The sequence below is a fragment of the Oryza glaberrima genome, chromosome 6, assembly GCF_000147395.1.
Source record: "Oryza glaberrima chromosome 6, OglaRS2, whole genome shotgun sequence".
In the NCBI taxonomy this organism is placed as follows: domain Eukaryota; kingdom Viridiplantae; phylum Streptophyta; class Magnoliopsida; order Poales; family Poaceae; genus Oryza; species Oryza glaberrima.
In genome coordinates, this window is record NC_068331.1 from 16321306 (window position 1) to 16336478 (window position 15173).

The following is a 15173-nucleotide window of genomic DNA, read 5'->3' on the forward strand; positions in this document are numbered from 1 at the left end:
GCAGCAGTGGGTGAAGGCGCTTCCCGCCGACGAGCTCTTCGCCGCCGTGAGCAGCCGCATCAACGTCCTGCTCACCCGGTACAAGGGCAAGTTCCGGCACTACGATGTCAACAACGAGATGCTGCACGGCTCCTTCTACCAAGACAAGCTCGGCAAGGACGCGCGTGCCGCCATGTTCAACACGGCGAGCGAGCTTGACCCAGACGCACTGCTCTACGCGCCGCGCCGGCCGTTGTAAAGGATCGTCGGGAGAAAGAGGACAAGAAATTAGAGGAGGGGCTGACATCCTTGTCCTACATAGGGCAATCTGGCTTTTTTCGATTGTTTCTCCGTTTCCACTAAAAATAATAAAATAATATGTCCGGTGTCTAATAGCTAATTACCACTCTTTTGCAATATTCTACAGCCGATTCATGTTTTTGTGGTGTCTCACGGCTAATTACACGTTTTTTTAGTGTCCTGTAACTAATTTTGCCAAAATATAATAATTTGTCCACCAATTCTCTTCCCACTCCATCTACCTAACTCTTTTTTTATCCAATCACAAATTCTTCTCATTTAATTATATCTATTTTCAAAAACCGAGTTAAGCTCGTAAAATTTTATATTCTGATACGGAGTTGATGGTAGTAGTTCGTTTAGAATGATGGCAGAGACTGCTTGCGACATGCGTGCCAGATTGGCAGGGAGTAGTTATATTTATGGCGTCATATTTTTTATTAAAAAATAGTCGGCATGTATTTACATTGTAAGTCCCTAAATTACATATCTAATTTTAGTGTATTTACAATGTAAGCCCTAAAATTACATATGTAAGAACTAAAATTACATATGTAAATCCCAAAATTACATACTAATTATATATGTAAGTGGTATATAAGAGAGGTGTAACTACTATAGTTACATAGGAATTACACATGTAACTATAGTACAATTATACTGTAATTATATCTGTAACTGCAGTGTAATTAAAAACAGACATTGACGGTGAGTTCCCTATCTTCGCTTCTCCTTTTCTTGTCCTTTTGGCTGCCATCTGTGCATGGAATCTTGGTTTTTACTCCGTAATGATTAGAGATTTGAGATAGTATCAGCAATAGTAGTAGTTACGATGGCATTAGAGTCTCGACATGCACGAATCTCTGAACTAATTGCACAGTGAAAAAATTGACTGTAAACGGGAAAGAAATATGGCGTCATATGTATAGCAATTCCGGATTGGCATTGGATCAGCGTTGGATGAATATATGTTTTTGAGTAAGAGATGGGACCAGCCAGAAAACTATTGCATATTTGCATTGTATATATTTACAGTCCTGGTCCGCATCTCTGTATGTGCTGTATGTGCTGCGGGAAGAACGTCGCTAGTCGCGACGAGATAGGCAACAGCGTACTGATGCACGCATGGTTCGAAGACCGGGCCATCAGTGTCCGCTCTCGGTGGACCACTTTGACCGGTTATCCCAAGCTTCCAACAGGAGGATCACACTTCTTAATTATTGACAATGTAACAATTAAGCGACATTATTTATTTGATGCTAGTATATATGGCATAAAAGGTACTCCCGCCGTCCCTAAACACGTAGTTTTATCCAAAAGAATTTGTCGAGTAGACCTCTTTAATACAAATACATCTTTTTCATCTCACTGTTAATAATTGGACCAATAGTATTTCGTGTTTTCTTCCTCTTCGTTTTTTTTTCATATCAATAAACACTATAAAAAACCTAATATGTGACGACAAATTAAAAACGGCATCTATGAGAGTTTTGTCGTGGTCACCACCGACGGCTATGCCACCACCACCGCCTACCTTCAGCCGGCCGAAGGGGCCTTGTCTCGCTGGTCCGCCCTCCCATATGGAAAGAGGGAGGGAGAGGGGCTTAAATGTGGGGCCCACGTTGGATTCATTTGAGCCAAGTGCAAACTTGTCCTTAATGGTTGTTTCTCTAACCTATTCTTCCGAAAATAATAAAATAATGGTGCGAGTGTCTATTAGCTAATTACTTTTTTTTGCAATGTCTTACGGCAAATACGTGTTCTTACCGTGTCCCCTGGCTAATTACACCATTTTTGTATATCTTGTAACAAATTTTGCCGAAAATTAATCATGCTTGCAAAACGTGGCTGGGTAGATGCTTTCTTGATCAAAGGAGGTATCAAGTATTATTTTTCCATGGATGATTTTCCCTTTTTTGGCTAAAATTTTGCAACCGTTAATCGGCTTGGTGAAGTGACTTTTATGGGCTTTGAATGAGATATCATTTTGTGTCAATCCATGTCTTGATTTGCTGATATAGTGCTGGGCTGGTTAACAGACTTGCCCCAAGTATTCGGCCGTTAGTAGCACTAATGTGCTTCCAGCATTTTTATTTTGTTTGTGGACTTAACTATACGATCGTCCGGTGTGGAGAACACATAATAAGTTCACTTCGACTCCCTTAATTAGTCGTCAAATCTAATTTGTATTCCTCAACCACAATACCAAATATCTCGACCCCCAACTATTAGAACCGGTGCAATTTAACTTCTGTATGTATGTATGTGTATATATGTATGTATGTATACATATCCAGTAGCCATCATAGTTTAGAGTTAGGTTTTACTTAGATTATTTCTGTCATTGCAGTTTCACTACTAGTTAGTTTAGTTTATAAAACCCCAACTTTGATATCCTTATCATTCACATATTCAGTTGCAATCTACATTATTTCCGCTAGTGTTCTTCGATTCGCATGCAGGGATTAACCTTCGCGATGAGATTAATCGGGAATTGCACGGTTAATAACCAGAAGAGACGTGGTGCCGCGATTACAGGGTTCAAACCATGTTGATCGGAAATCAAATCGTATGTGTCATTCGCCACATCGAGAATTACTTCCACATAACAGAAGATCTGGACCCTAGTTTCTCATCATCCATTGTAACAATCTTTGTTTCTAACACTTTTTTTTAAGTAAAATTCAAAAACCCCATGTTTTAGGTAAAAGTTGAAGACGTGCGACACTTAATCCCGTGCATTATGGTTCTAAAGTTTCACAAACCCCATCCTTATGCATTTGAGCACGAATTTATTTAAAATTCTAATTCGTAGAGTTTATACGAATTTTGTAATTATTAAGTTCTTGACTTGGACTGATAATTTAAATCTTCACTACTTTAAAATATTGTTTAACATATGCTGAAATTAATCTAGATTTTAATAAACGTGGGGTTTTGTGAATCATTTAGACCATAAATTTAAAACATGTGGTTTTGTGCTATATGTCTTTACACATGTGGTTTTCTATAACTCAGACCATATAAAATGTGAGATTTTCCTTACTACGCAACTTCGCTCACAGGATTATTTCGGTAGATCACCAAAATTCAGACCTGTATTCAGGATACATTCAAAAAGTAATCTTTGTGACATAAGCTGAGAACAAGTGAATACCCCGATAATCCTAGAATATATAGTTGCCGCTTGCCAACATCGTAAAACATTATTATGTGCCTCATCAAGCTACTTCCACATTTAATTTTATACGGATAAAATTAAAGTACTGTGTACGAGGCCATATTTTATTTTGCCAAAGTCAAGCTACAAGTCTATATAGACTATGCTTAACCAAGGTTGGACACGATCAAACCATTCGAATTATAAAAACTAAGGTTGGCCATCTAATTAACGTTCCATTCCCGCTATTAGCACAAAAACAAACCCAAAAGTTTCAGTCGTTGCAGTTAGAATATATATAAGCACATATCAAGAAGATTCAAAATCTCATCTCCATATATAATCTGTAAATCTTTTGATCGCTTCCTGTCACAAACAACTATCTGACGATAAGCCTATGATGATCTTCATGATATATCATCCGTGACTGTCATCCGTGATGGCAAGGGACTCGATACATATGATTTTTCGTAACAGTGACTTTTGGTATTCGTGCCGGTACGCTATCCCGACACAGATGAGGCCATGAGGCTTAACCACATGAGGCTTACTGATGACCTATCTTGTGCCAGTGATAAGTCTTAAACAATTAAGCTTTCTTGCCGGCTTCATCTTACTTGTGCTTTAAACAATTCGTACGTGCACTCCATAAAGTGAGCCTTCCATAAATCCACCCTTACCATTTAATTAGGCACATATTCTTCCATCAATCAAGATCGAATTGATCTGCCATGGCATCAAACAAGCAAATTGATCTCGAGTCCCAGAAGCCGGCGACGTCATCTCCGGCGGCCAGCGTTTCATCGGCAGCAGCTGCCACCGCGCCGCCAGCTTCTAGCTCGGCTGTACCCGTTTCAGTTGGCATAACCAACCGCCACAACGTGCAGCCAGAGACGGAGCCTCTGCTGCTGCTGGCGGGCGGCGACGGCGATGGCGGCTCTGACGACGAGACAACGCGGCTGGAGCGGACCATCACGCGGGCGTTCCGGAGCACGGCGGAGCTCGCCAAGCACCTGCCCACGGGCGCGGTGCTCGTCTTCGAGGTGCTGTCCCCGGTGTTCACCAACGGCGGCAAGTGCCAGGACGTCAACCGCGTCATGACGGCGTGGCTGGTGGGGCTCTGCGCCGCGGCGTGCTTCTTCCTCTGCTTCACGGACAGCTTCCACGACGGGAAAGGGACGGTGCGGTACGTGGTGGCCACGCGCGCCGGCCTGTGGGTCATCGACGGCACCGCGCCGCCGCCGCCGGACGTGGCCGCGACCTACCGCCTCAGGTTCATCGACTTCTTCCACGCCGTGCTGTCCCTGATCGTCTTCCTGTCCGTCGCCATGTTCGATCACAACGTCGGCGCCTGCTTCTACCCGGTGATGTCCTACGACACGAGGCAGGTGCTCACCGACGTGCCGCTCGCCGGAGGGCTCGTCGGAACCATGCTGTTCGCGACGTTCCCGTCGACGCGGCACGGGATCGGTTTCCCGGTACACGTGGCTTAATAAGTCCGACCCACGTGGATGTTTTTCCTTTCTAGCAGCTGCCTCCTGTCTTGCGTGCTTTGCATCTCCTAGTTGTCTTGTAAAGTTGTACAATTGACGTATAAACTCTGTCCTGATTGATTGAGATGGTCAACGTGGTGTGGAATTGTGGATATTTTATAGATAGTACAAGTTGCTTATTCGGATATGTAACGTTCATTTTATATTTTTAAGTTAATTATGCAATTGTTGATGTAAACAAAAATCATGATTAATTAATTAGTGAATTTCTTACCAATTTTGCTATATATTTGTCGACAAATTTTCTCCCAAAAATTTGACAGATATAATTACAGTACAATCGTAATATAATTACACTATAACTTGCATGTCATTACACTGTAACTATAATGTAACTTGTATATAACTTTCAAAAATCTCTCGGTAACATATTATTTGGGTCAAATGGAGGTTGTGGGAATAAATTCTTTCACATATGTATGTGCTGTGATTTTTTTCTTCCTCACCATAACAAATCTTGTATTTCCACTATTTCACAATGTAAGTCATTCTAGCATTTCCCACATACATATTGATGTTAATGAATCTAAACATATATATCTATCTAGATTCATTAACATCAATATGAATGTGGGAAATGCTAGAATGACTTACATTATGAAACGGAGGGAGTAATAGATTTAACGATTCAAAATTACGTGAAACTTACATACAAGTTACACTGTAGTTACATGCAAGTTACAGTGTAATTACATTACAATTATAATATAATTACATCTGTTAAATTTTTAGGAGAAAATTTATCAACAAATATATAGGTGGTCCCATTTATTACATGTAATTGATTAATGAATGCTAGAACAGGTCCTACTGTAAACTCCTAGGTGGCCCCCACTTTCCTAGTGAAGATTTGTTAGGAACCCAATTGAACGGCCTGTGGGCTGTCAGCTACTCTCAAAGCCAGGCCCAAGCAAGCAAAGGGAGAGCACTATTAAGCAGCAGGAGCAGCACCAGAAAAGGGATGTTTGATCAATTGGCGTGCTGAGGCTCACGGAGGCGGTGGCGGCGACCTAGGTGACCGGTAGCAACCCTTGTCGATCTTCTTCTCTTTCTCCTTCTCGTCTAGGGGTGGCTTGGCTCATTTGAGCTCGTTGTGTTAACGAGTCAACTCGGTTTGTTAAGGCTTGGCTCAGTTGAGCTAGTTGTGTTAACGAGCCGGGCTCGTTAATGTTAGCGAGCTAAAAGGCTAGCTCGGCTCGGTTCACGAGCTGGCTCGTAAGCTCGTTAGGCTTGTTAATGAGCTATATCTCATTAATATCATATTAATAATTTCAAATTTAACATTTTATTATGTATTAACGTAATAATAAACACTAACTAATATAATACTCACTAAATATGAATAGATTTGATGTAACTAAAAGACTAAGCACTAGTAAAGAAACACTAAGTTCATTAAGATATGGTGATATTTTATACTAACGAGCTAAACGAGCAGCTCGCGAGCTACCTCGTTAAGCTCACGAGCTAAAAGGCTAGCTCGACTCGACTCATTAAGACTACGATTTTGAATGGATCCGAGCTGAGCTTGCTACGAGCCAATCCGAGCCACGAGTTTCGAGCTTTTTTGTCCACCCCTATTCTCGTCCCACCTATTTGCTAGCGACTTGTCTCCCCTTTTTCCTTTTTGTTTCACCAAAATACTGGAGTGTTGAAACATATATGGTTGTTGTTTGAATCGAAGCGAAGGGTTGTTAACAATATGGTATCCGACCCACGTGGATGTTTTCCTTTCCAGTAGCTGCCTCCTGTCTTGCGTGCTTTGTATCTCCTAGTTGTCTTGTAAACTTGTACAATTGACGTATATACTCTGTCCTGATTGAGATGGTCAACGTGGTGTGGAATTGTGGATATTTTATATATAGTACAAGTTGCTTATTCGGATATGTAATGTTCATTTAAGTTAGTTATGCAATTGTTGATGTAAACAAAAATCGTGATTAATTAATTAGTGAATTTCTTACATTTAATTGATTAATGAATGCTAGAACAAGTCCTACTGAAAACTCCTAGAAGGTCCCCAATTTCTTGGTGAAGATTTGTTAGGAACCCAATTGGGCTGCCTATGGGCTGTCATCCACTCTCAAAGCCAGGCCCAAGCAAGCAAAGGGAGAGCACTATATAAACAGCAGGAGCAGCACCAGAAAAGGGAGGTTTGATCAATTGGCGAGCTGAGGCTCATGACGACGGCGGCGACGACTTGGGTGGTCGGTGGCAACCCTCGTCGATCTTCTTCTCTTCCTCCTCGTCCCACCTGTTTGTTAGCAATCTATATCCCCTTCTCCTTCTTTGTTTCACCAAAACTACTGAAGTGTTGAAACATATATGGTTGCTGTTTGAATCGGAGCGAAGGGTTGTTAACAATTTGGTATCAGAGCTGTTGGTTCGTGGGATTTCTAGCATGGAGTCGATGGGGGAGTATTGCAGCAACACCCCATGCAAGTGGTTGTTGGATTTGGGCAAGGGTGGTGCTCATGACACTTACGCCCACAACCTATTCGATGGAATGCCTAGTCAGCCTGACATGTCCAAGGAAGATTAGAGGATATCTGAACTCGTCCCCATCAATTCCATCATGAACAAAGAGGGAAATAGCTAGACAAAGCTCTAGATCTGATATTGAAGAAGTTTGAACAAATGGAGGCCAAGCGTACGTGTGAAGAGAAGATTGATTGAATTTTGGAGAAGTTGGACGAGATATAAGCTAATAGGAACAAGTTCTTCAAGGAGATGAGTGCCTCCATCAAGGCGACCACCGCTGACTTCAATTCTGCATCATTTTCAACACCACCGACCTCGTCTCCTCCAGTGCCCCCCAAGTGTTTGACGTAATTGTAACATACCCGAATTCTAGGATTAAGGAATTTCAATCAAAACTAGTTGAAAGGAAAGTTCTTCAATTTTTTGAACCAAAAATTTCCATTTTAAACCTAGGGGAAGTTGATCTAACTCATGCAACTAAATAAAATTTGAGGGCAAATTAAAACTTTTTCATTTATAACCTAGGAAAAAAATGCAAACACAAGTGTAAGCATGCATACTTGCATAAGACGTGTTTTGACTTGAGTCCTTCATGTGCATTTGGATTTTCGATTTGCATTTCATAATAGGTCTCATGAATAATAACTAAAATCTAGACAAACAACTAAACCATTAGAGCCTAGTGCTAACTAATGGAAAAAAAATACATAGGAACCATAATACACCTTAAAATATATCAACAAGGCCAATGTCAAGCCTCACAAAACTAATTTTGCCACTCATCTGAAGACAAGTCATGAACATGAAAGTGAACAAATAAATTAACTCATATAGGGTAAATTCTATCTTAATCGTCTCTATAAGCATTCTCTTAATTTAATACTAAAGTAAACTTATACATAAATAGATAAGAAGCTTATGACATGTGTAAGGTAAACTGTAATTCTAACATATCAACATCACCTCAGGTTAAGAAGAGTCCGAATATAACTTTTATAAACATTTACATGCATTTAGGAAAGGGAAACACATTTAAGAGATTAGTCTTGCTAATTATCTAAAATAACTTCTGCAAGATAAAATCATGGGAAAAATTCAAGTAGGCTCTACTCAACACATACAACTCACTGTATTTTTGGTGCAATTTAATAACTAAATTTTGATACCTCGAATAAATCAGTCAAACCAGTCAAATAGTACACTAATTATAATTTCTAATCGGCTAAAACCTACCCTCACCAAAATATGCATTAGACTGTATAAAATTGTATGAGTGAAATAATTTATTCAAATACTAGGTAATTTATCATGAATAAATATAATTTTTCCAGAATTTATCCTCACTGTTTAGGTCTTCTAGAAATTCAAACTAGTTTCTAAAGAGCCCATCTTCTCCTAATTTCTGTGAGTAATCTATCCATAGTTTTTGAGTACAATCAAAGAAAATGGAAACTAAGTACATTCATCTACCTCCAATAAAATCCACATGAACTCATATGCAACACAAATTAATCTATGAATTAACAAGTTAGGGAAGAGAAAATAATCTGAAAATTCGTCCAAAAATCTCTTTCACACAGTTTTCTACCCATCCCCCACACTCCAGCCTAGTGTACTTCGTTCTGGGCCCACTTGACAGTGTCTTGACTAGCTCCAACCCTATGCAACACCCCCAACCGACCAGAGAGAACGAGAGGGAGAAAGAGAAGCCGAAGCCGAGCGCACTCTGGACGGCGTCGACGTGGCAGCACCGAGCCGAGGCTTCACCTCCTCCCAGCTGCGTTTCCACACATCATTTTCCACCTCTAAGCCGAAGAAACCGAGAGGGAGAGCTCCAGCTCTCCTCTTCCATCTCTTCGTTGCCGGCCGCCAAGAAAAAGGACGCCGCAACCCGTCGTCGAGACATTGTCATCACCAACTCTTTCTCGTTCCGTATTCCTCACTTCATGCCTACCACTTTACCCTTTGACACCATCTCATTTCATCCATTGTAGCGACGGAAACGCCGCCGTGCCCACGGGTGTTCCAGTGCGTGCACCGGGCGCCGCCGCAGCGACATCGTCGCCGTTGCCGTCGATTTAGACCAAGCCGGAGCGAGCCACCACGCCACCAGCTTCGCGTCGTCGTCCTCTCCATTTCCCCTCAAAAATCTTGAAGAATGGCGCATCGAGGAAGGAGATCGGCCGTCGTCCTCCTCAACACCGGTCACCGTCGCCATTTGCCGAATCCATCTTCTCCGGTGAGCCATTGTCCGATTATTCGCGTATACACTATCCCTGGGACCTCAATAACCTCATGGACACACATGCACGCTAGATCTTGGAGTAGTTTGAGCTGTCGCCGTCAACCCGAAGGAGTTTGCCGCCGCCGGACCTGTTCGCGAGCTATTACGGACGACCAAGCTTCGCCAACCTTGTCTAGCATCTCGGTGAGAATCCTGCAGCCTATAAAACATACATGCATGCATCTCTTTGGGTAGATCAAGTCTATAGCACGACATGCACCACCACCCGAAAACGTTTTCCGCTCGGACTCGCCGCCGGCGTTACTCCGATGTCCACTAACCGAGGAAAGTAGAGGAATGGAATCGCAATAACATGACCTTCATTTTGTCTTTAGGTCGCACCCACAAACGAGCCACCGTTTGCCGCTGGCAAGCTTGAGATCGAGCTCGGCCATGGCCTGCCCTGTCTCTGCCCGACTGGAGAGGAAGGCAGGGACTTTGTTTTGAAAATTTGAACAATCATAGGGTTAAATATGAAAACATACAAACCAATGACATGTAGACCCATGGACCTAAGTGAAGTTCACATAAAGTATAGGGACTTCTTTGCAAGACGGTAAGAGACTGACAGTGGACCCCCTGGAGATAAAATCTGAGAATATACAAGAGAGATACCTAGAACTTGTAAAATCCATATAAAATCAAATATAGCTTATTTTGAGATGATTCAAATTTCTGTGATCACCAAATTATAAAATTTAAAGTTATGAAATAAAAACTTGCACTCACAGTACAAATTTAGCCTCTATAATTCATCTAAGATAAATCATACATAAAGCATATACAAACTCATAAAATGCATACAGAATTCATTTCAACTCATTTTAGAGCAAACTTAGTTTCTACAGATCCACCAACATGTTCTCTAAAAACAAAGTGAAATAAAACGTATACACACTTTACATCAAATGCCTCTAAAACTATTACCTTTAAAACGACTAGTTTTAGATAAGCTGAACTTTGGAGGTTTGTATAAAATTCATCTTAGATCCTTTTTGAGTAAGCCCAAATTCTGTAGAATCACCAAAACATATACTTCTAAGTTATAAAATAAAATTTTATACTTACCGTATAATAAAAGCCTCTAAATATTTAAGTAAGGAATAACCAACATTAAGCAGCCTTCAATTTGTAAAATTTGTAGAAAATTCATATTTAGTCCAAATGGAGTGAACCAAGATTCTATAAAACTAGAAAGTAATATACTTCATCCTATTAGAGTGAAATATGGCACCCTCTGTTCAGATCATAGCTCTAAACCTTAATTCAGATCATAGCTCTAAACCTTAATTTGGTAGTATAGGTACTAAACACATAATAGTGGTTATACAATACATATGCTCCAAATAAATCCAAATAAAATTTATTAGGACCAGTGGAGCCATAGTTCCATCCCCATCCACCAAAACTTAGAAGAACATAGCTCATATAGTAATTTCTAGGTTGATATAATATACTGCTAGCATAGACTAGAGCTCCCCTAGTCTATAAAAATATGAACCATGATAATAAGACCATAAGCTTATGAACTAAAAATGGATTAGTTAACCAAATTATTCCTTTTACTCAACTCAATCAAGAAGGACATAAAACTCTCAAGACACTATATGCCTACAACACGTTATAACTTGTAAAATTCATAAGAAAATCATTGTAACTCCAAAAAAATTGTGAAACCAAATGTGTTAGTCTTAGAAAACACATCCCTACATCTCTGTGGAGTCAAAGTTAATAAGAATCACTTTGTAAAAATATTTTATAACACTACCTAGGTAAATACTACCCTATATCGAGCAAACTTCTAAAATTCATAACTCCCAAATAAAAAGTGATAAAATAAAAATTATTTCACCTAAATTATTTTTAGACCAATACCAGTCCACTGTGCACAAATCATGCATTTTAGAGCATTTTGGATTTTTCGCATATTTCAGTATTTAATTGCATAACGTGTACTTTGTATAGATGATTGCTTAACCGGTGAAGAAGTGATTTAGGTGCTAACATTTTCCAGTTGCAAGGCAAGTCCCACCTCCCTCTCTTTGATCACTTTGAACCTATGTTTTGGAGGTTATTAAAAATGTTTGCAAATCTTGCATGTCGATTGTATACTAATAAATTAAAATTTTGTTAAACTTGTTAGACAAACTCCTATTATTTTCATTATCTCCTTAACCCCACATATATCCATATCCTCATTCCTAACCTTAGGAATCATATCCTAATACTACTTGGAATATGAGTTATATTGTCACTAGTTGACTATACTGCTTAGCCATGCTTAGAATGGTTTTACTTATCACTTGGGCTCATATTAACATGAAAAATGATTTTATTTAGATTCTGGAAAGGGATGAATAAATGAAGTATTTGACAAATAAAATGATGGAAAACATGGATTTTAGGTTTGGGCCTCAAGTGGTGCACATATGGTAATTAGTTGTGTACCGATAGGGGGAGAGTGTGCCCAAACCGATCTAAGGATTTCACTCAATGTCTGTTCATTATGTTTACCGTACATCCACATGTGTTTTTATGGGGAACCTTGGCCTATTAAGTTAAGCACTTGTCTGACCTTGTGTTCGGGAGGCCGTTGTAGTATAGGTAGAGGCCATGAGTGTACTGTGGGCTACCTAAAGGAACTACCCATGTGTGTGTTGAATCTTAGGACGAGTGTACTGTTCCTAAGCGTGTGATCGTAGGATGATAAATTCCATACATGTGTGATTTCCGTGAGGGGACGAGTGTACTGTTCCGCCTCATGGCATGGGCGTCTAAGTCTATCCAATACAACGATATTGTGCCACGTGGTGGGTTCTCGTTGTATCCGTCACCACGGCGTTAAGTTTAAAGCATGGGCTCGCCACTTAACGGTTCTAGATCATATATCAAGTATGGTCTAGGATGGAGGAACACGTATCGTGCTCATGCAAGGTTAGACAATACTTAATGTAAAAGTCTCGTTGTGACCTCTAGACCGTACTCAATGTGTAGAGTATAGTGGTACTGACGGGTACCGGATGAACTAGAGCGATTCACATCATGTGGGTAAAGCTGTACAAACTCTGTAGAGTCTAAAAACTAATCGATTAACCGTGCTCGCGTTTATGATCGGCATGTGGATATGTGTTGAGTATAGACTTGTGTTTATTCTTCTAAATGCTGAATTTACCTTCAAATTATGTTGAGATTTGAGAATGATCTCCTTGCTGCCATGGATGGCAATGAGGTGAATATTTATACATGATAAATGCCTACTTTGATGCCCATATGCTAAGTACTAGCTTGCTGAAATTTATTTGAAATCAAATCTGATTTGAATGTGTTTTATGCAAATAAAACTTGCTTTATGCTAAAAAGAACCATATTATGCCTTTCTTGATTATATGCCTTGCAAGTAGGGTGTTAGGCTTGTCTTGGTGCTTGCCAGTACATACTGACTTTTGCTGTTGAATTTACCTTTTGCTTGCAGGTTTTAGATTTAGTCTTTGAGTGATGCGGGTAATCGACTGCTTCTTCCAGGACTTGAACTTGATGGTGTAAACCCCTAGTCGGTGTGCTTGAGGATTGGATAGTCAAGCTTCCGCTGTTCTCTTATATTTATTTGGCCGGTCGGCCTATGTAACTATGAAGTAGTTGTGATTTAGATCATTTCCGTCTTAAGTATATTTTGCTATGTATTTTCATGCTTAGGATGAAAGTGTGAATCTAGTGCACATCCTGGGAACTAGATTCACATGAGTATGAGTTAAGAATATTTGAGATGTTGTATATCTTTAGCCATTTTTGTCAAGTCTCCTGAATGTGTAACACATCTGGTCGCCGCCTTCGAGTGGTTTGACAGGCATATCAGGCTGAAGTTGACTGGCAGGCTAAAGGCCCAGCAATGTCTCCGATATTCTTCTCTCGAAGCGTCGGATGTTTCATTATGTTTGTTTGATGACTTGAATCATTCACTTCATCTCTCAAATATAATGGGAGGTCTGGAGAGCCTATGACAGGAATGCTTCAACAACATCACTTGGGTGGTGGCAAATTCAAGTCACATTGATGAGGTACTTGCTCCAACAGCTGCCTGAAAGCTAGAAGACAGAGAGGACAAGCACCAAGCTACCTACATTTGTCACCATGGACCTCCCCAAGGTCACGCCCACCAACTCTTCGACGATATGTTCCAGCTACGATGCCAAGTTCGATCACACTGTGGCTATCGTGGTTACTTGTGTCACCTCTACCGTGTCATCAATGGAGTTGTTATCTATTGATGGCACCACTGGCAGCACCAACATCAACATCCCTAATAGTACCAAGGCGATACTCACCAACTGTTTGACGGTTGGCCTTGATGTCAAAGGGTGGTGCAGACCACGCCAGGGTTATGTGCCAGACCATGATGGGTGTTCCTAAGGGTGTTCTAGTACCTGATGCATCATCCGAAGTCTCCTCGCTATGGTTGATTGCTGAAATGGACCTTATCAAGTTGATGCCCAGTGAGTGTTTGATGAAATGCCTCAAAGGTAACAACAAGTTGCTGGTGGGGCATCCCAAGAGAAACCCTTGGCCACCTCCCTGGTTAGGTTGTGTGGTTAGAGGAGGGGAGGTATGGCACATTCCATGGTATGTACTCGATTCCTTTTGGACAAGTGTAGGTTTGATGTCACCATGGCCACCACCGATTCGACTTGAGCAATGCAAGTCCTGGGAAATTAGAGTGGCTATTACTCTATTTGTTTGGAAGGAACAACAGGATTTGGTTAGTTACGTGACCTGCACCATCTTTGGAATTTCTAGAATGCATGAGCTTGCTACCAGGAAAAGATTCTTTGTGTTTGAATGCAAAATGCTAATATTGGATATTGGCCCATGAGTGATGAGGATATCAATACCATCGATACATCCACACCCCACAAGTACAACTTCATGGTCCTATTATCCGCACACGTGCACGTCAACTCAACTATTAGGTGAGTTCTTTCTTGAGTTCATGTTTCTCTTCTTTATACCCCGGAGATGCGTGCACTCTTATTTTACTCAGGAACGATGGAGAGGATCCGAAGGGGAGAGGATTCGCGCGGGGTGGATTCGGATTGTAGGACAACGCCAACTTCTGACGGCCGCCACGACTTCATGCGAACTTCGAATTGGGCATGCAAGTACTTTATGGAAAGCTTATCAAATCTACTTTCAAATGGATCCAACCACATGTCCATATCTATTCTGGAGCGGCCGCAATTGTATTTTACTCCCGATTGTTTTCTGTCCATGGTGCTGCGTCACCTCTTTTAGCCCAATGGGCTGTGTATCAAGTTGGGCCCATTAGGGGCGCGTCCTAGGGTTGTTGCACGACCCTGTGGTCATTCGTCCCCTCTTCTTATACCTATGGCCGCCGCTAAGAACACTCGGGTTTTGTTTAGAT

The 15173-nt window shown here is 40.9% G+C and overlaps 1 protein-coding gene and 1 long non-coding RNA gene across 3 annotated transcripts; both read left to right on the forward strand.

Annotated features, from left to right (window-relative positions):
- Positions 1-3972: 3972 nt before the first annotated feature.
- LOC127777602 (protein DMP4-like) lies at positions 3973-5184 on the forward strand. The gene has a single exon (XM_052304204.1). It carries the CDS (start codon positions 4171-4173, stop codon positions 4930-4932), a length of 762 nt encoding a protein of 253 aa, XP_052160164.1. The 5' UTR covers positions 3973-4170; the 3' UTR covers positions 4933-5184.
- Positions 5185-9189: 4005 nt separating this feature from the next.
- On the forward strand, positions 9190-11779 carry LOC127777591 (uncharacterized). 2 transcript variants are annotated; one of them, XR_008018350.1, is made up of 4 exons: positions 9190-9380; positions 9468-9712; positions 9790-9901; positions 11723-11779. It is a non-coding gene; the product is annotated as an uncharacterized LOC127777591 (long non-coding RNA). The 2 variants fall into 2 exon arrangements; XR_008018349.1 differs by having other exon boundaries at positions 9190-9712.
- The last annotated feature ends 3394 nt before the right edge of the window (positions 11780-15173 follow it).

What these genes read in the sequence shown, in the direction of transcription:
- LOC127777602 (XM_052304204.1), top strand. Translation starts at nt 4,171, where the DNA reads ATGGCATCAAACAAGCAAATTGATCTCGAGTCCCAGAAGCCGGCGACG.